This window comes from Crassostrea angulata, chromosome 3 (assembly GCF_025612915.1).
Source record: "Crassostrea angulata isolate pt1a10 chromosome 3, ASM2561291v2, whole genome shotgun sequence".
NCBI classification, from domain to species: Eukaryota; Metazoa; Mollusca; class Bivalvia; order Ostreida; family Ostreidae; genus Magallana; species Magallana angulata.
In genome coordinates, this window is record NC_069113.1 from 47,521,812 (window position 1) to 47,542,937 (window position 21,126).

General features: G+C 35.7%; 2 protein-coding genes across 4 annotated transcripts; one reads left to right on the forward strand and one right to left on the reverse strand.

Moving 5' to 3' along the window:
* Positions 1-453: 453 nt before the first annotated feature.
* LOC128177730 (microtubule-associated protein futsch-like) lies at positions 454-16,409 on the reverse strand. 3 transcript variants are annotated; one of them, XM_052844558.1, is made up of 4 exons: positions 16,209-16,409; positions 7,916-8,008; positions 7,522-7,554; positions 454-5,768 (listed from the first exon to the last, which is right to left on the reverse strand). In XM_052844558.1, exons 1-4 carry the CDS (start codon positions 16,351-16,353, stop codon positions 2,059-2,061), a joined length of 3,981 nt encoding a protein of 1,326 aa, XP_052700518.1. In that variant the 5' UTR covers positions 16,354-16,409; the 3' UTR covers positions 454-2,058. The 3 variants fall into 3 exon arrangements, with proteins under 3 accessions (XP_052700518.1, XP_052700517.1, XP_052700519.1); XM_052844557.1 differs by having other exon boundaries at positions 7,522-7,557; XM_052844559.1 differs by lacking the exon at positions 7,522-7,554 and having other exon boundaries at positions 16,209-16,408.
* Positions 16,410-17,159: 750 nt separating this feature from the next.
* LOC128177733 (uncharacterized) lies at positions 17,160-21,062 on the forward strand. The gene is made up of 4 exons (XM_052844566.1): positions 17,160-17,356; positions 18,015-18,055; positions 18,791-18,920; positions 20,379-21,062. Exons 1-4 carry the CDS (start codon positions 17,270-17,272, stop codon positions 20,478-20,480), a joined length of 360 nt encoding a protein of 119 aa, XP_052700526.1. The 5' UTR covers positions 17,160-17,269; the 3' UTR covers positions 20,481-21,062.
* The last annotated feature ends 64 nt before the right edge of the window (positions 21,063-21,126 follow it).

Here is a 21,126-nt window from a genome sequence, read left to right on the forward strand (position 1 = left end):
CTCAGTGCTGTGGTTTGAGCAACTGGAGGCGGCTTAACGGATAATGTTTGAGAAAAACCAATATTCCTTCTAAAAATTGTCACAGACTACACGAAATTTTGCCTTTGCATACTTTTGTTGTGATCGAAGCAGTTTTTTTGTTCCATCTAATTATTGAACAAGATGGTTTTAATTCTGTTTATCTAAAGTTCATACATGTACTGTATACAGGGATATATTCACTCCTATTTAATTTTCACCCCTTTAGCCCTAGTTGTCAGCAGGCAAATTTAAGAATGGGCAAATTCTGATTTCTCAAATGATCTCTTTTTAAAGCGAACAGTGTCTGTGCAAATTCAAAGCAGGATAACTCTTTACAAGTGTAGAAGGGCGAAAATTACAGAGAGAGAAAATAAGCAATTATACACTATAACGTATTCATACTAAATGTTCTTTGCAATAAAAATCAACCAGTTATTAAATGAAGGCCAGATTTATTTGCTTTAATGCACAGTGAGATATTGGCACAAAAATGGTTAAGGAATGAAAAAAATGACAAACATTTTATAAATATGCGTACAATAAAAATTTACAAAATGTAAAAAAAAAGAGAAAAGATATCGACAACATAGCACTATCATTCACAACTACATGTATTAATACATCAAATAAGGTGTTATCTTTTATACATGTTGAAAATAATGGTACATGTAGTAAGTCACCAGCTAATGTTTTTCTTGAAAAAATTCATGTCAAAGACACAATATCAAGCCTTGTGACTTGCCACAACTTATTACAGATGTTGCTTTGGTTAATACACATTTTCATCCATGATTGAAATATGTTGAACTTATAATGCATTTACAGAGCCCTCATTATATGATAATAAAACACCTCCTGGTTATCTGAACTTTGACATTCGAGGTGCACTGGTTATCTTTACACTCAACAAAAACAGTAAGTACTGAAAACCGACACTTCTGATTACTAGATATTGTATTTCCTTGACTAGATTTATATTATTCTGTTGACAAAAATCCTATTGAAAACCAAACAAATTCAGTCTTTTTCTTGCAGAAAACCCATTCCTCACAATACAACATATACAATTTAATACATTTATTTCAGCAGCCACAAGTAAATTAAGAACCAGTCTGATCCTTGTTCAAATAAAAATCTGCACCTCACAACTCCACTTTTCGCTACAGTGATAAGTAGAATATTAGTTGCACCACGTAATTAATCTCCGATGTGCATGTCATATACTGCATTACAACAAAACCATGTTACATTACAATCACCTCACATTTTACAATTACCTTATTTGCATTACAATTAAATATTGCTCCGAGTCACATTAATGTTACAACAGTCAGGTGCTATATCAAAGTTAGCAGGATTAAGTTTTCACAAAATCCACAGTCTGTACATGGCAAAACCTACAAATATCATTTGTACTGTAAACATGGTAATTGGACTCGCACTGCAGCAGACACAAGTTATGTATTACTCTCTTTTACTCATACATTCCGTTACATATCTGACAAGCTTCATCTTCCAACAAATAAGAAATAATCCAAATACAAGAAAAAACAAAAAAAACTAAAAACAAAATTGAAAAACTAATTTGCTTAACAACCAGAAGCTCAGAGACTGACCTTTACTTGTGCAGTTTATTTTTCACTTGAAACTCAAAGAAATGGAAGCGAAAATGAATTATTGCATCAACACGAAAAAAATCACAAGTCTTGTATCACACCCATTATATGACTCTCAATCAATGACATGGACCCATCATTTCTGAATATAACGAAGAATTATCACAACACAAACCATACGCACTGCCTTTTCATCTCCACAGCATACACTGCATTCAAATATAAAAGTAACGAAAAAGGCCATCAAAGCAAGCACTACAATGAAACATGTCACAACTAACAAGTGCTTGATAAACAAGGAACATTTTATGTTCCGCTGAAACTTCACACACAGAGAATTTAGGCACAGTCAACTAAGGAAGCTTGCACTTACATCGTCATCAACCGATTTCATGCATCATTACACATCTGTAATCTTTCTTCAACTGCACAGTTCTAACCTATAGGCCAGACAGCAGGTCTCATGCTCTTGGAGCTGTACTGTACATCTGCTTGCAGAAGGTGCTACCTCAACTTTTAATTCTGTCAACCTCTCTTGCTTTTCCACCATCCACTGTCTGAGGACATCTGTATCGTAGGTGGGAATCAGTGTGACTTGTAAGTCTGGCTCCTGCCATGATGCCTTAGCATCTAGGAGAGCATTCAGGGTTTGAGTGTTGGGATTCATGGAACTATATACATAGTGCTTAGCTCTGACTCTCTTGAAAAACTCCACATCACATGTGGCAGGATTGCCATGGTTAGGGATGTAGGCCAAATCCATGTAATAAGCATGCAGGGCGGGCATGGATGGCATCTTTGTAGCTGATGGAGAGGCACGAGTAGAGCCGGTGGCAGTGGCTGGTCTCTTCGAGGCTGGTTTAGTTTTGGGCTCTCCCACTGTTGCACTAGCCGGCCGGGGCTTGGAAGTGGTAGAGGAGGATGTTTCTGTTCGAGATGTGTTCAACTTCTCTGTTCTCGTGGTGTTTAGACCTCCCTTCTTTTCCGTCAGAGACTTGGAAGTTGCAGCCCTGCTAGTTGATGTCTTATTTGTTGTATTTGAACTTTTGGCTGGTTCTTTACTTGAACTTGCTGGCTTAGGGTGTTTTCCATTGGCCACTTTTTCAGTCTTCTTTACTTCAGCCTCTGCTTTTTCTTCAGGTGGAGGTGGGGATGGTAATCCCATAGGTCTTCCCCAATCTTTGTCTGCATCAAATTCGCCGACGTCTTCTTCCCCACTATCACTCTTGGTTTCCCCTTCACCATATGGATCAAATTCATATCCTTCCTGGCAAGGAATTTGCCTCATGCTAACTGGGTCTTTTGCAGGTTGATAACCCATACTAAGCTGTCCATGGAATGGGTCATCTGAAGCAAAAGGTTTCTGTTCTGAAGAAGGTTGATTTATCTGAGCTTGGTCTAATCCGTTAAATGGATTGAGACCCATTCCCATGGAATCAGTCATTCTTCCATGGCCTGCATCATCTTCCTCTCGAATACTGTCTAGTGGTGCTCCATTGGCCTGATAATTGATTTCCCTTTGTATGCTATTTTCGTTTTCATGAAATCCATCGTCAAATATGACTGGTTCAGTGAAAGGTTTATCCTCTGCTGGGACTTCCTGGGGACCACCACCATGAGATTCGTCATCCTTTTCAGATTCACCTTTATCTTCAGCCTCACTTTTTTCTTCAGATGTATTGGTCTGTTCCGACATTTCATCTACCCCTTCATCTTGGTTTTGTGAAAGGTCTGTGAAACCCTTGTTTTCAAATGCAAATGGAGAAACATCCTCTTCTCTGTCAATTGGTTTGGCATCCTCCTGACTACCTTGACTCTCTGGGTCAGCCGTCACTTCTGCAGAATCACCTTGACTATCCAACTCATCAGCCGAGTCCTCGCCATCTTCCACCTCTGCATCTTCCTTGTCCAGTGCATCCATGGTAGCAGCTGCTGGCTCCACAGGTGACTGTAGAGCTCTGTCTGCACTAATTGCATCAACTGATGTACCTTCATCATCCATCAAATTGTCAGAAAATTTATCAACCTGGCCGGGAGGAACAACATCCGGTTCTCCCATCAGGTCTTGTTCTGGCTGGCTGAATGATTTAGCCATGTCATTGGGAAATGCTTCTGGGATTACATCCGGCTCTTGTTGAGAGAATGCCACTGGTGCAGAAGGCTGGATGAGATCTTGCTCATCTGGGACAGTATTATTCTTCATGGAAAATGGATCATCCATTAGGTTTTGTTGCTGTGCTGGGACTCCACTGTCAGTTGGTAACCCTTGTGAAACATTAGAAATTGGATCAAAGTCCAAAAGATTTCCAGTGGCTGCTACCTCTGGTTCACTTGGGACTTTGACATCTTTTTTATCAGGCTCTGCTGTAACGGGAGGTTTTGCAGAAGCCTCTGATGTAGGGGTTTTCGGTTTAGTGGGAGTAGCAGTTTTGTTTTTGACTGGACTCTTTCTGGTTTCTTTCTCAGGTGAAGCCTTTTTAGGAGTAGATTCAGCGACTGGTTTTATATCCTTTTTGGGTGTTGACTTTGAAGGCGTTCCTTTATTGGAGGACTTCTCCTCTGGAGGCTTAGAGGTCTTTTTTGGTTCTACTTTTGCTTTCGGTGCAGTATGTTTTGGAGATTCAATGGGTTTAGCTTTGTGCTTGTCTACAGTTTTATTTAGGTCTGACTTGGAGCGTTGGACATCTTTCTTCTCTGGTTTAGTTGCTTCAGCTTTACTGGACACCTTGGTGTCACTTACAGACTTTGGTGGAGCTTTATGATCAGTGGAAGGTCTTGCTTTGCTTTGGCCATTTAGAGATTTAGAGGAAGCAGCTTTGGTATCATTTGGGGGTTTTGCTGCAGCTTTTCCAGCCTCAAGAGAGAGTCTTCCTACTGCAGGTTTGCCAGAAGATGGTCTTGTTGCTGCAGCTGGTGGTTTCTTCCCGGCTCCTTTTGAAGACAAGTCTTTAGCACTGCAACTAGGGAATTTCAAAAAGTCTAAATGTTTCACTTTCTCTAGGCCCTCAGCAATTTTGTGCTGAGGTGCATTTCCAGGGAATAAGATTCTGATGATTTTTTCACTGGGATTAGCTGGTTTCCAGACTAAGAGAGCACAAATGGACACAAGGTTTGGCAGTGGCATGCCTTGAGAAATTCCAAAATCTGCACCATTTTTCTGCCATTGTTGTAAGAATTCCTTCAACTCTTTGCTATCAGCGACTGGATTCAGAACATACATATCCAAAGTGCCATGTCCTACTTTATGATAAAGGTTGACAGGTGCTAGTGGACTACTGGAGTTGGCTCTTGTGCAGGGATGAGGAGCAAGTCCAATCTTCTTGCATGCCTCTACGATGCCTGTGCCCTCTTCAGCTACATTGATTTTCAGACTCGCCAGTTTCAAACCATTCGGAGAGGCTGGCTTCTCAGATGCATTCATGTAAACATATCCTATGTCAGTGCTGACTTTTCCTTCTGATTTTCTTTGTAGTAATGAAGACATACCAAATACATTATCAATGCCTAAGTGGGTAATCAACATTGCGTCTATTCTTTCAAGGTGTCTAGCAAAGTCCCAGAAGCATGACTTTCTGCGGAATCCACCATTGATAAGCAGGTTGAATTCTCTCATGGCAAATAGAGCCGAGTCGCCTTCACAACCTGGGAATATATACATGGTGGGGCTAGTGAACTTTAAACTTCCTACTAGGTCTGTGGATTTCATTAAATCAGTTATGGTCATGGGTTTGACAAAATTTGATATGTAAGCAGCAAACTGGATAATTCCATGATGGTTTGTCTGTGTCTCTGTCGGAGTAACAGTAAATCCGTGATCTTTAAATCCAGCAACTTTCAGGAGATTAACTTGTTTCCATTCTCCCTCCTGGTGACATTGAACACAGAACTTCTTACTCTTGACCTTGAGCTTGGGGTCATTCAGAACACTGACGACCTTGGAAACGGAGAAGATGTCATCCTGTAGGACCCATGCCCCACTGCCCTCCATGTAGGGTCCAGCGAACACCAGGTACTTGTACGGCATGTCGATGCTGAAGAAGTTCTTCAGGGCTGCGGTCAGGGTCTGTAGCTGGGGGTTGACCAGGATTTCAGACGCCATCATCTCAGACCTGTGGCGAATGACCCTCTCTCCTGAAAGGAAAAACACACAACTATAAGTTTTGATGTGAAATTTAGCAGACAACTTAGGAAAGAATATTGATGTATCAAACAAGATTAAATATAAAGAGTCAATAATATTCAAGCAATAAATGGACATCCTGTCTCCTTGATAATTAAACCCCTTTTAATTTACAAGACTGAAAAAATATTCATTTAATGTGTCTGCCATCTACTGTCAGGAAAACACTAGCAAATGAATCCCTCCACAATTAATCACAAATTTTAGATATATTATACATGTACTGGTATTGAACAGTTCTTTGCAGTTGTTACTAATTAATAAAGATAACAATTTGTCAAGAAATTTTACAAAAGGATGATTTACAACTTATAGTACATATATATTGTTGCAATATAATATATAGCACATTACATTTTTTTTAATCCATTGAAAGTCACATGCGAAATACTCATATAATGTCTAAGTAAACATTAATTATAGTTACACTTATGTTCAATGACCACCTACTAATGTATATACAAATAACAGGCTAAACTGTTCTGATACTTATGAGCACTATAAAGCACTTAGTTTGTTTATCAAAATCCAAAATAACTCCCAAAGTACTATATTTTTTATGGCTTTAAATGTTCGTTCATATATCTATACATATACATGTATATTCTAATTGATATGGAAGTCAAGACTACTACATTGAGGAAATGAAACCCTGTTTGGCCTCTGGTGGGTGCTAATTAGAGCAAAGACTACAGGAAGCAGAATGAGAGCACTGTAACAGAAATGGGAGTAAGCTCTTACAGATGTAGGAGTGTAGAACAATTCACCAGATGATCAACAGAAGCTCACCACATCTGTTGTCTGTCAGGACATACTGCTGTAATCAGCAGCTGAAGCTCAATCAAGCCAGATCTACCCCCCCCCCCCCTCCCCCTATCTACTCTCATGTTTACATATCCAGTCTGCATGAAGCAATGATCCAAAAGTTCACCAATGAATTTAATTCCTTTAGTCTCCATGTCTTCTATGCAGTGAAATTTATAGTATAATAGTGTGTATTCATTCATTAGAGTTTACAACAAACATGCATCAAATCAAAGCATGAAGAACATTTTTGATTTGCTCGTTGTATATAGGGAATACACATTTACTATACAACAAAATCATACTACATCTATAACAAAAATTAACATTATTGTACCATAGCCCAAGGAAAATGGAAAATAAAAATTTGACAAAAAAAATAATTTCCTGTTTGAAATAAAAAAAATATGCAAAGCGGGATTTGTTCCAAGGTCATGTTCGCAATACTGCAGGAAATTCTTTCTAAAACATCTGTAGACTTCAATGATGTCATTTCCCACTTGGCACTGCACATTTTGGTACTTACGTAATTTTTTTTTTAAATTTTTTTACTTCCCTTTTAGGCTTTTAATATACAATTTTCTCTTTGCTCAAAAGCACTTTTGTTATAAATATAAACAACCTTTTCAAAATGCTTTGTAACAGCTAGTCAATGTGTTGTACTCAGAAAATCATGTTACAGAGAAAATACACAATTTTCTGCTCTTGTACTAAAGTTTTCAATTTTCTGCTTTCTTAATCAAGTATCCTTCAGTGATCACCTGACTACCACCAACTTGTGCCATTTACTTCTGATTTTAATTAACCACCTGTCTAATTGATTTCCTGCAGTAAAACAAACACCTTGTGTAGACTGGAGGAGAATTTCTCTGTCCGACAAAGCTAGCAAAGTTTACTTACTAGCACCATCTTGGTGCGGTCCGACAGGGTATACTGCTAAAAATGAGTGATTTATTAGAGACTCAATCCTTCTAGTATATTCAATCTAGCATCAGCATTACATAAACCTACTTGCTCTGTTATATGTGTCTAGCATCTATATGTGTATTAAAAATGCATCTGTAGGTCAATACAGGACAAGATTGCCTTTTACCTACACTAAGACTTGTAAGTAATGTCTAAAATATTCCAATGCATCTATTATTCAATTTCTGCTCTATATATGGTAAGACAATGTGCATTCATTACCACTATGTCAATATTCTTAGTTCAGAAAAACCTTGTTCTGTTCAAAATGCTTATATCAGATTGAGGTGGAGAGACATTGAGACAGAGAACTGGTGAGACAGATTACCATTGATCCCCTCCTCTCCCAGCGCTGCCCGGTTGGCGATGCCTGAGAGTTCCTCATTGATGTCCACATCCTCTGATCCCCAGTACTTGAAAGCTACAAAACAAGATTCAAATCTCAGTAAGTCTTAAATAGGCCTGCCTCATAAAATAAGTTACACCCATGTCATTTTAGGTTTACTTTAGACCACTTCATATCCATACAAAGTGTAAAATACACTCTTATTCTAATACTGGTACATGTACATGTGCAAATTAAGGTACATAAATTGTACATGTAATACATTTACCAGGTAAATGTAGTACCTGTACATTATGTATTACTGAGGAGTGGGAAACCAATGTTTGTGCCCTAATTGTTTCAACATGTTGTGGGGGTGTATTAATTTTCTTAATTTCACTTTAATGAAAACTATAAGCAGATTACTGTGGATGTAAATTTTTGGAGGAGAAATCAGTGAGAATTGAGCTACCACAAACATTAATGATTCAACTGTACTCCAATTAAAACTCTAAAAATAATTAATGAAACATTAAGCCAAGATGTAAAATACTGTTCATGCCGAATTATGTTTCAATTAAATGAATACGAGGCTGTGATGACGAATATTGACCCTTTAGGTCAGTCGCTCTATGAACAATGGAGTGCTGTCCTGAATTAATTAGTACAGCTAAATAAATTATGTTAATACAACAGAGATTCATCAAATTTCCTTGCTTTGTTATATTTTTTTTGTATGACTCAATGATCAGAAAATTATGTTTGTCTTGGCACCAAAAAGGCATATGACAATGCACATCTGAAGCCAAGGGAACTGGCAGACTACACTTGACAGGAAGTGCTGTATCTGCTGCATCCTGGGATACATTACACAGACAACTCCCAAAACAAGTCCATCTGAACAGATCGAGACACCAATTATTGGGGATGTTCCTGGGTATTATGTACATAGCCCATTACGCTGGCTATTGATTTACTTCTACATTCGGAATAAAAAGCTTCAATTGACAAATAGTGTTTTAAACACGAGACATGATCTTTATCAGCTGTTGAATGCAATCTGAACAATGCTGAAATGTATTATTTACTTCTAAGCACAATTTCAAGCGATATATCTTGTAAATGCTTTCATACTGTTGCTGCAGTAAAACTGATATTTGACATATTGGAGAAATGATTTAAAAGCAATTAAAAGGTTAATTGGTATAACAAATGTGGTTATATATTGATTATGAAAAATTACATCAATGAAGGAGGGAGATTTAGGAAAGGTCACATTCATTTGAAAACTGCCAACATGGCAAAAGCTTTACAATTCACATTGTTCTAAATTCTTCCTGTTCAAGTTTTTAGACATTATAACAAAAGCATATGAACAGCATATTTTCCCTTCTTAAATTCCTCTATAAATATTTGGGCAAGTTTAGCATCTAATGAAAATGTAATGTAAAGATACAATGTTACAGATCTGTAAATAATACCCAATTTCACCTCTATAAGTCCTTCAGATAGGTGGTCTTTAGTATTACATTTACTTAATATTCAAAATTACTAAATTTCACATGTTTTTTAGTCCATAGTTCTATCAATGACTCAGAAATCCACGATTTAAGACAAAACATTTCATAGGTTTGAGGCTTTTTTTAAAAATCCTCAACATGACATATACACAAAGCTAGACAATAAATAAACAAATTCAGATTATTCTACAGTCTACTCTCACCAATTATACAACTATGTTAGCCATGATTATTTTTTATGCTTATCAATTTAAAGTTATTATTTCAAATGTAAAGGAAAGACTATTTCCAACAAAGAGTCTATAGAATTTTCAATGTGAAAGGTGTGACATTCATTCAAACAATGATATAATGGTGAGAGCTCTGGGATAGTTGCGTGAGGTTTCGTAGGTAAAACACAGAACCCATTGAGGCCGATATATTATGCGTGTTAGACATTAGTCACCATTGATAAAAACTCGGCAGTCAGCGGTGGAAATAGGAGCAAACAGGTACATTCCAGCGAATACCTGGGTAAATACTCACTACCTGTGGATATTGGAGTGAGAAACCCAAGCACTTAACACACCTATGTCATTCATAGAGCTAAACAGATTTATGGTGATTTTAAAACTAAAGTGATCTCCAATGTTTGTCATTGTCAAATTTCACCTGTGAAAACTGTTCTGTCAATTCCCTGAATACTTAATTGTCTGCACACTTGTCAAAATTTGCAATATCCTTGTCTTGATTAAATAGATGGAGTATTTCAGTTGGGATTACTGGTTTTTTGGGGGGTAACCTTACCTATCAAAAAAAGTCAATGTTATTTTAGCCTCATATCCTTTTTGAAACTCAATGAAAATTGAGGCAAGTACATTGTATTTCAAGGGAATGAGAACAATATGAGTTCTGAATGAATAACAAAGTATCAAAGGAGGATATTTTTTCATATTTCTAGTAAGAAAATAATATTCTTTAAAAAAGTTTCTGAACACCATATACATTGCTTTCTGATTCGGTGGTGCATCGACAGCTTAATTTCTTTTAATATTTCATTTTGACTTTGAGAAGTGCACCACCATTGTGCATATACAATAACCTCCGCAGATCTATTTAAATCTATGTATGATTTAGAGGATTGTGTTTACTTATAATCTCCAGAACTTGGTCCCCCCCAAAAATTTATAGGCGCCCTGAAAGCCAGCCACTTAAGCCTCGGGACTGGCTGACTTTATGCCTTGGAGATAATCTATTTGTTGTTGGATGATAAATAAAACTTCCCCTGTCCGTCAACTGAACTGTCGAAAACCCATTTCTTCAGAACAAGCCTGTCGTTACTTGTAAGGGGGTAAGTCTTGAGATCGAAGTTGGGGGGGAGAGACCTGGCCGTCCCGAGAATCATGTCCACCCTAAGGAGGAAAGTGGAGGAGAAAGTGAGAGAGATCAGATTGGTAAGATGTCCATTTCTTTCCCTGTCCAAATTCTTGTGTCATTTTTGATGGATATGTGGTATACATGTATATTGGTATATTACATGTAGTACATAAAACCACAATGATTTGAACCATTCTGTGACACAACTTAATTCACTTATGTATGCATGCATGTATGACTGACTGGAATTTTGCACATGTAATTATTGATGATTGGGTACCCTTATCTCAGTAATTTGTAACTGATAAATCAGCCATGTGTTGAAGTTTAGCTGATAACAGAAGATATGTGTTAAAGTTATGTAAAGAATCTTCATCAATTTCAAATACTGATAAAAATCCATAGGATGTATAGAAATACATGTACAAATATCAAGAATTTGTATAATTCGAAATATTGAATGTTTCAAATGTTCTGTCAAAAAATGGATCATATCAAGATGCCAAGAATTTTTTATGACCAGCAAGCACTGATTGATGAAAAAATTTCTAGCATCGCGTAAAAGTTTGTGCGCTTTGAGATGGATGGGCCAGATAAATTTTGTCACCATCCCCCTATCCCCGCATAAAGAGTAAGTACCCAATGTCTGTTTAACATGGCAGTTTATGGATAATCACAGGTAATCAATTGATTAATGGATGTGTTCACAGACCCTGACATCAGATGAGAGGCCCACTGCTCAGTGTGGTCACTGTGTGACCTTACTCTGGCCCTTACTTCCTCACAAACACCATGTTGACACTGAATACCATCTCCATTCTATCATCTAAATTAAACGAGAAACTTTTAGAGAGCTTGTGTCAATTTTAGAATTATTATCAAATTTCTACCAATTTCTTTGATTAACCTGATATCAAATATTAAACTTCTTGGGTTATAAATAAGATAAAAGACAAGATCCAGCCAAGAAAATTTTGCTTCAGATCAGAGGTCCATATCAAAGAGAGGTTGCATAATGTAGCAATACATGTACAACTTCTCTTACCCCCCTCCCACCCCCCCCCCCCCAAAAAAAAAAAAACAATCATTCAATAGATCCAACTTTTTGAGTTCAAGATATTTGAAAACCATTAGAGTTTTAACCTTTTACCAAGTTTGTTGTGATACATGTAGCACAGAGAGATAGACGATAATAGGTGATGACATCTGGCATAGTGAACAATTCTGCTTATAAAAACAATGTTGCTTTATATAGTTTTGTAAAAATAGGGGAGAAAAGTATTCGATTGATTTAGAGTCTCTTTCAATAAAGTCAGATGGGGTTCACCCAAATCAGAGTTAGATGGTACAATAAAGTAAGTGGACAGGAAATTTGAAGAGAAATACTCAGAGCCTCTTGATAATGGAGCTATATTAAGACTTGTATCACTTCATTTACATCATTGAAATCTTTTTGTCCATGCACAATGTACACATATGCTGCAAGAACAAATCTGATAAAAATGTCAAATTATAAATCTGTTTGAGTTCCAGTGACATGTTTCAAGTCTGCAGTTTTTTTCTACATTAACACATATTTAGGAGACAGAGACAAAAGTTTGGAAGAACGCCCAGTTATAAACTAGCTAGCTAACAATTTTTTCCCCTCTCATGATTGATCTTTAAATCCTTTCGTTAAGGATTTCCCTCTAATGATATACCACACTGGTAGTGCTAATTACCCATGAAATATATTGCCCTGATTAACATTGAGCCCTAAGTCTGGATTTTCTATCAGATTCTTGTCTTTTATAGACAAGATAGAACTGTTATCAGTGCTGGTGTAAACACGTAGATCTGTCATTCCAGTTTGCATCTGTGCATAACTGCAGCAAGCAGCCTCTGGAATGCATGCCCCTTAGGGTAGGGAAGATCTCAAAACATGAAAAAGATAACACAGATGGTTTAGGAGTCTGGATTAATGAGAAGTGTATCAAACTCTCTTAAATCCTCTTTACTTTTCTTCTTATCTAGGGATTTTAATGTGTAGACTTACATATGAGTAAATATATATCTGTTACCAAAGGTAGAAAAGTATCTTGGGGCATCACAACTCACAAACAAGGACACAGCTCAAAAACTTCAGTTTAAATATAAACATATCAAGGGATATCTCAGAGAGCATCTCAAAACTTAAGCTGGGCTTTTCAATTTCAACCCATAATCTGATTTTTGGCCTGCATAAAATAGCAATATATTGATGGATTATTTCCTGATGAAGTCACTGATCCCTAATCACAGTCATAAGGTCAAGACCCTCAGGTTAGAGCCAGCAACATCTGCACCTTAACTAGGAACATGATCCCAACAGACCTGTACTGGACAATAAACCATCTGGCAGACATGTTTATGATAGAGCAGAGTAATTAATGGAAGTTATAGAGATGCTTTTCTGATCACTGAATCCAACAAGCCAGTCTGTCTGCAATTCTTTTACAATGACCTTGACCTTTGACACCTACAAATAATAACTTACCCAAGGCAGCAATTCCGGCTGATCTAGACTTCTCCTAATATTATTTACAAAATGATTTACAGCAAATATTGGCACTGACAGCTATGATTATTCATCAATAAGCAAATATCTACAATTTCGTATCATTGTCACTTGATGTGATCAGCATGGCTATTTTTATACTACTTATGTCATTATGGGAGCAATCTGATATCAATGGAGCTTGATAATGGATGAAATCACTCACCCCATGAACAGATACAAAAATCAATATATACAGCAATACAGATTACAATAGTTTTCTGTCACTTTACTAATCCTTCTTCAAGTTTTGACAAATAATGGTTGTAGAGGAAACTTAATCTTTTTAATTTGATTGCTGTGTCTGTAAAATGCTGATTTGTTTATGTATATATAGTTGTGGCCCAATTTCAAAACAAGGTCGGAACTTCATGATGTGCACATTTCTGCTTTTGCATCCTTCATTCATCTAATGAGAGCTTTGAGTCCTTGTAATATGTTGTATTCTGATTTTTTTGCCATGATGGCATGTTTTTGGAGGGGTGGTAAATGGTAATGTTTTGAGACCCCTGTGCCTTTACATGTTCTGTGAAGCAGAAGAGACAAGCAAGCTCTGAAGCAGTGAATGATCAATTGTTAGACTCCTGTTTCTGCCACACAAACCAGAGAGCTGATTCATCCCCAGTCAACCTTCTCATCTCCATACAGAAAGCTCTGAATTGGGGGCAAACATACAATCTGACTAGTTAATGAACAGTAGGAAAAGCAATCTCTTCTTGTATCGCCGTTCTGAATTATTTCTTTAACAAGAGAAGACAGCCAAGTTCAAGAACTTGACATTACATTGTATTTTGTTTCACGATAGTCTACTAGAGCTAGAATGCACAAAAGGAACATCTTTTCAATGGAATGTAAAAATATAGGATGGATGGGAGTGAGGGTTGATTAAACAAATAAGTTCATCATGAAGTTACACACAGCAAAATGTTTTCATCTAACTCCTGTCCATGCAGTCTTATTTACACAACATAAAACTTCTCTTCACTGTCTAACATCATTCATGGAGAAGATTTCCAGCTTCAATGAGAGAGAGTCTAAACACTTTACATCTGTTTCTCTTTCACATTCTTCCAAACTTGTGTTGATTCGAAGAGCAACAAACCAAACCCACTCGAAAAACAGTCAAATCTTGACCTACTCTGTACCAGAGTGTTCCAAATCCTGGGGTTGTCAATAAGAATATACCAATATTCCCCTCTCAGATTCAAGAGATCAGCTGATATGTCAATCAAATCAGCTCAAAAAGTAGTGTAATCCTATACCAGCACTGTGTGTGTGTGTGCAGTAGATACCGGTACTAGCTGCGCCCATTTTTCACTGTCACAGCTGCCACCATTGATATTTTCTAAACACAGTTACTTACAAAACAGCCCCCTTACAAAGCAGGTTGTGTTACTTCACAGTTTCCTTGCTTTACTCCAACAAAACTTTTTACCTGCAGGTGTTGCATTACAGTTATTGAAATTCTGATAGCAAGATTGTGTTGCACTTCATATTTAACGGAAAAACTAAAATATTCAATATCCCTGCACAAAAAAGAATCTGTTCTTCTCTTATTTCTTCTAAATATGTGCATCACAAAAATCTGCTAAAAAGTAGGTGGGACAAAAATTAAAGTATAATGCACTGTGAGGACCTGAAGTTTGCATCACATGAAAGTTCTGTTAACATCCATGCCATGTGTGTGATCAATTTATATTCTTGAATACACAGAATTTCCATTGAAATACAGCACTTTACACATTTACTCAGCCTCTTAAGAAGCTTTTAAGCTCTCACATCCAACTGTATGACTTTTGTCGGTCTTTATTTTTTCCCCCATCTAGCATAAAATTTTAAAGAGCATAATGTAATCATACATGTGCCAGTGAATTAATTGACTGCCATTACTGCAATGGCCAACGGAGAGTTTTGTTTTTATTCACTGCTGTTAATTGCTGGTGCAGTGTCTTCATCCTCCAGTGAACTTGTTGTGATTTCTGACTCTATAGGTATGGTTTAACAGATAACTTTATCAATCTACTATTACACAAGGGGTAAACAGAGAAGGCAGAGTGAAAAATCAACTTCTTTGGTGATAAACCATTGAGCTGTTATCATTACAATTAGAGAAAACCCGCTGGGAGGCTGATAAATAGGACGATCTGAAAGCCCAACAAACACTTCCCCCATCATCAGAGAGTTTTGAAACATGGTGGGCTGATAATACAGTTTAGTATCATCTCTCATAATAAGTTATATGTACCACTCACACTGATAAACAAAACAGAATATGCCTGACAGCGTCACTCTGTACAAAAAGGGGTGTGGAAAGTATGAGTGTACTTTTAAATAAAAGCAAAAATATGCCATATTTTGCCTGGGCTTCAGAGCATGTCTATCATGATTAGGATACGAGACAGCATTTAAACTTTGTCAAATCTAGTTTCATTTTCAAAAGCATATGAATCATCCCAATCGATTAATGTAATGCTGGCAGTCTGAAAAAGTTATGTCCCCAGACAGAGACGAGTATAACAGCAAGGGAATAAACACACATTCTGTTATTGCAATGTTTGTTTACACATACACCGGCGTACAATAACAGTCGCCGAGGTGCTTTTTTTCACTACTCCATTATCATAATCTATGTCAGCCTGGATTGCAGTGACTCACGCCCGTCAACACTCGACAGAGCTGGAGATCACTACACACAAACCATTTAATTCTTTCTTTTTTTATATTACAATTTGTATAAGGTCCGAAATTTCTTTTTATAACTTTTGCTTTCATCTAGCATTATTTTTATAACAATCGTCGCATAAATTGTCACTTTTGAAAAAAAGGTATATTTGATGTCACCTACCTCGAGTGATCTCTCCTAAAATTTGAGTTTTCTCATCTTCTGTGCTGGGTTCCCCAATCACAAGCAAAAGTGCCGCTCCCTTATCCACACCTGGAACAATGCTGTCACTCCCCGCGATAGCGCCTGAACCGTTCTCAGACTCCATCTTTTCTGCAATAAACCGGTGCGAGCTCAACAGGAAGTACGTTCACTTTCGGGGAACTTCTGTTGTTATCGCCGTCTGTCACCAGATGCTGTGCAGTGTTCCGAATATGCATTAGGTCATACTTTCTATCATACCGCTAACAATATTGAGCCGAACAATTTTACATCAGAGGTTATACTAAATATGAATAGATAAACAAATACAAGTGTAGGATATTTAGGAGCTTTAATTATCACATGCATAATGTTACTCATATAAAGTGTAACGTATTATAAGTGCCAACTATTTTTTTAGACATTCAGATTATGGATCTGTGACAATTTATCAGTCAATGATATAATTTAACAGGGCTTTATTGGTCTATTCACAATATCACTATTTTAGAATTTTTATTTATACTCATTAACACGTTACGTACGTGTTGACTAATTAAAGTGGTTAAAAGAAATATTAACAAAATAAATATTATCAAGTCAATAAATATATAATTGAAGAGAATAAAAACCATTATAAATATTTCATAGTACTCGATAAAAAGTACATTGAAAGTAAATTTAAAAGAAAGTTGAGCTATCAACGTACTTAGGTATAGAAACGAATTCAATCAAGAACGATTTGTCTAATTAGCCATTATAATATTCATACGCTTACATTTGAGCTGGGTATCCTTTTTTGGAGGGAAGAGGCGAATTAAATCTGTATTCTCTAGAAAAACAGTCGGTTAAAATAAATACTTCTTTTGCAAATTTAAATGCATAACACATAGATAAAGTTAGTAATGATGAAATGTCTACGTGATTATTTTTTATAGCGGCGTTTGTTTACTGTAAGTGAGTAAATTGGTCGATAGCAACCGAATAGGAATAATTTCACCCATTTATGTAAAAAGAAGTTATTACACACTAAAGCCTCCAAAATGAGTATGTCAACAACTTTAAGGTTCGAACTGAACACGGGTAACAATATGAAGGATGCGTTTCTAAAACAACAAGAAAGGATTCAGGTAAAAGTCTACAAACATGTTTCGAATTTTCTCAGATATATATATTTTAGGAAAGATAGCGGAAGAGAGAAAGAATGAGAGAGAGCGAATCAGATAGACAGGAAGAAGAAAAAACTCATTAGTAGTATGCCAATCGTGTAGTGATTGGTTATGTGTCATGTGTCTGCTTCTGGATTTGATCTTTTCAATAACTATTCCTTAGAACTACTGTCATAAGGACTGATAGGGTTGAAGTTTTAGTTTACCATATTATCAACAATTTTGCAATATCATATAGTGCATGGAGTACGTACCTTCCAAATTCAGAAAAAAAACATGATACAGTGCATTTTTACGTCATTTTTTGTATTTAATTTTATGTGTTGATAAAATGATGTAACAATGCACTGGTGAGAAATGGTGCTTGGCATGTACTGGTCGCATGCCAGTAGTTAATTGTTTTTAAATGGTAGTATACATTTAATTATACAATTCCCTTTGCATAGGGGCCTGAACATATACAGGTAGATAAACAACTTTATTTGACTTGCAAGCATTCATAGTTTATTATACACAAATTATGCACAAAATATATTTTCACATACGAATGTTTTCTTGTAACAATTCTCAAAGATTATAACTCTATGCATAGTTGACATATTTCCTCCTTTATTTGTAGAAAGATGAAATGATGGCAGAAAGAGAAAACATTGTAAGATTGTAAGTAAACGGAATCAGATTTAATTTGATATATAATGATCAAATATAAGAGTATTTTTTATAATATACATTCTTGTCTATTAATCCTAAATTTGTGATAACTGTGTTTCAATCATAAAATTAGTAATGGATCAATTTTTTAAAACGAATTCATGGGTTCCATACACTCACAAATATTCAATTTACATTCCCAACAAATTATGAAACTCCATAAGACTCATGACTGTATCTATTACATGTATATGTACGATTGAGCAAACCAGCAAGATTTAATGCCCATGAATCTGGAAATAATTTCAAATAGAAACAAATCAAAACAAAAATATATACTAGTACTTAACATTGTATAGTGGTGATTTTAGGTAGAATGCCCAAAATGTGAGGTAATAGACATTCTTTTATTAATTTTATTAATCAAATTTTAATTTTAATAATGTATACATGTATATTGACATGTACATGTATATGTGAGAAAAAAAATTGTTTTAACCAATATATCTAAGATTAGTATACCTATACATGTACAATGTATTTGGAAGACTGCTTATAAAAACAACGTATACCGGTATATTATTTCACCTGTTGTATATTGGATCTTTTAATTAATATGCTATATATTTATCTCAAAGACCTTGAAACCTGCTCCCTTCCACAGGACTGTTAATACAGATTTTACAGTACCCCTATAATTAAATTCTGGTTTTCTAACTGATTAATTAAATTGTTCATATTTAGAGAGAAAAACACCAACTTGCGAGCAGAGTGGAATGAGAATTTAGAAAAAGTTTCCTGGAATAAAAGAATCCAAAATGAAAACAAAAAAATTCAAGATGAAGTCAGACTTGCTGCAAAGGCAGCTATTGCGGTAAGTTTAAATAAAGCTTATTCAGTTAATTAAACTTGTACTATACCAATATCTTGGTAAGTTCAAAAGTTTATTCATGCAGTTAAACTTGTAATTTGCCAAGGGAGGATAGGCTAGTTGGTTGGTTTGTTGGAGTACCAATATAAATTCAAAAGGTGGAGGAGGAAGAGGGTAGCAAAGATTTTTTCTCTCAGATGACCTATTGTGATCCATGTTAGTCAGCTCATCTTAACATCTGAATATATTCTTGAAAGAAGTCCTCACTTCTGTGTATTGGATCAGTTCAAAACTCCAAACTTGTTGGTGAAAATTCACTGGATATCAAAATGTATATTTTGTATTTACATGGGCATAATATGCAGATTTTTAGTTAAAGGAATTATCAGGCTATGACATGAGGTCAATGTATTTACTGGTAGTTGTAGTTTGATAGAGAAATATATCATAAATGGATAATTCAATGAATTGAAAATAGTAAAGACCTTGCGAGCAGAGTGGAATGAGAATTTAGAAAAAGTTTCCTGGAATAAAAGAATCCAAAATGAAAACAAAAAAATTCAAGATGAAGTCAGACTTGCTGCAAAGGCAGCTATTGCGGTAAGTTTAAATAAAGCTTATTCAGTTAATTAAACTTGTACTATACCAATATCTTGGTAAGTTCAAAAGTTTATTTATGCAGTTAAACTTGTAATTTGCCAAGGGAGGATAGGCTAGTTGGTTGGTTTGTTGGAGTACCAATATAAATTCAAAAGGTGGAGGAGGAAGAGGGTAGCAAAGATTTTTTCTCTCAGATGACCTATTGTGATCCATGTTAGTCAGCTCATCTTAACATCTGAATATATTCTTGAAAGAAGTCCTCACTTCTGTGTATTGGATCAGTTCAAAACTCCAAACTTGTTGGTGAAAATTCACTGGATATCAAAATGTATATTTTGTATTTACATGGGCATAATATGCAGATTTTTAGTTAAAGGAATTATCAGGCTATGACATGAGGTCAATGTATTTACTGGTAGTTGTAGTTTGATAGAGAAATATATCATAAATGGATAATTCAATGAATTGAAAATAGTAAAGACCTTGGGTCTATACTTGGGGGTAAGGGTGGGGGGGGGGGGGGGTCTTGTATACAAGCACCTGTGGATGAATGTAGTACTCTTTTAGGTTAGTATGCTTGGGCTATCATCATTGTATTCCCTCCATAATTTATTAGTAGAATTTCTTTATAAGGTTCAAGACTCCAACTCCATAACCAGGTATCTTCTAGATGGTCGCAAAGTTTCATGTTTACAATACACTCAGGTGACTGTTAAGGCCCTTGGGCCTATTGTTTATAAAAGTTATTTTTCTGTTTTAAGATGTGCAAAGTGGTCTGAAAAATGCAGCTACTGTACAAATAAAATTAAACATGAACATGTGAACTGAATTTTCTTATCTTTAGAAGTTTTGTGTTTTTAGGTTCGAAGGAAAGCCCTGCAGCAACTTATCCAAAAAGAGATTGACATGTATGAGCAGGAACTTAGCTTACTGGGTAAAACTTTCTTCAAACAAAGGATATGAATCTCTACAAGTCTGTTATCTAGGACTATCACTCTGGCTGTGAAACTTTACTTGTTTGTAAATGAGAACTGATGGAATTCTTTGTGAAAATGATTTGTCTCAAAGTGGGGTATATCAAAACATTTTCCAGCATTATTATATATTTTTTTCCCTGTTGATATGTGCCTGTTTTTTAAATTTAAAAAAAATTGCCTGTATTAGTTGCAGGTATAATATTATACTGCTGATAATGTATTTTTTATGTAATTTACTCTTCCTTAAGATTATATGTTGTGTGCCTTAAAATTATTTACTTTTCATCTGGATTATCATATTTAATGCATAGATTGAATTTTTTAATCTATTTCATATTGCCATATAATATTGTTTAAGTCACTGTATGTTTCTTTTTAACCCAAATCTTCATTAGATGTACTTTAAAAAAAAATGTAAAAAAAAGGTTAAAATTTATTTATAAAATATTAATGATTGAATATACACATTGTGCTGAGACTCGGGTGGTCTTCAATGATTACAGAACTTTAAGTGTCAAACTGTTATGTTGACTCTTGAAATAAAAATGTTTCATTTATGTTACAACAATGTAGATTTGTATGTGGTATATTCCATAGAGTTGTGAAAGTATAATATACTGTAAACATATTAT

Bases quoted from the DNA above. Each gene is read 5' to 3' on its own strand.
- LOC128177733 (XM_052844566.1), top strand. From the start codon at position 17,270: ATGAGTATGTCAACAACTTTAAGGTTCGAACTGAACACGGGTAACAAT. The intron at 17,357-18,014 runs GTAAAAGTCTAC...CTTTATTTGTAG, and splicing joins AACAACAAGAAAGGATTCAG to AAAGATGAAATGATGGCAGA. The intron at 18,921-20,378 runs GTAAGTTTAAAT...TTGTGTTTTTAG, and splicing joins CTGCAAAGGCAGCTATTGCG to GTTCGAAGGAAAGCCCTGCA.
- LOC128177730 (XM_052844557.1), bottom strand. From the start codon at position 16,353: ATGGAGTCTGAGAACGGTTCAGGCGCTATCGCGGGGAGTGACAGCATT. The intron at 8,009-16,208 runs GTAGGTGACATC...CTTGTTTTGTAG, and splicing joins TTTAGGAGAGATCACTCGAG to CTTTCAAGTACTGGGGATCA. The intron at 5,769-7,521 runs GTAAGTAAACTT...TTTTCCTTTCAG, and splicing joins ACCGCACCAAGATGGTGCTA to GAGAGAGGGTCATTCGCCAC.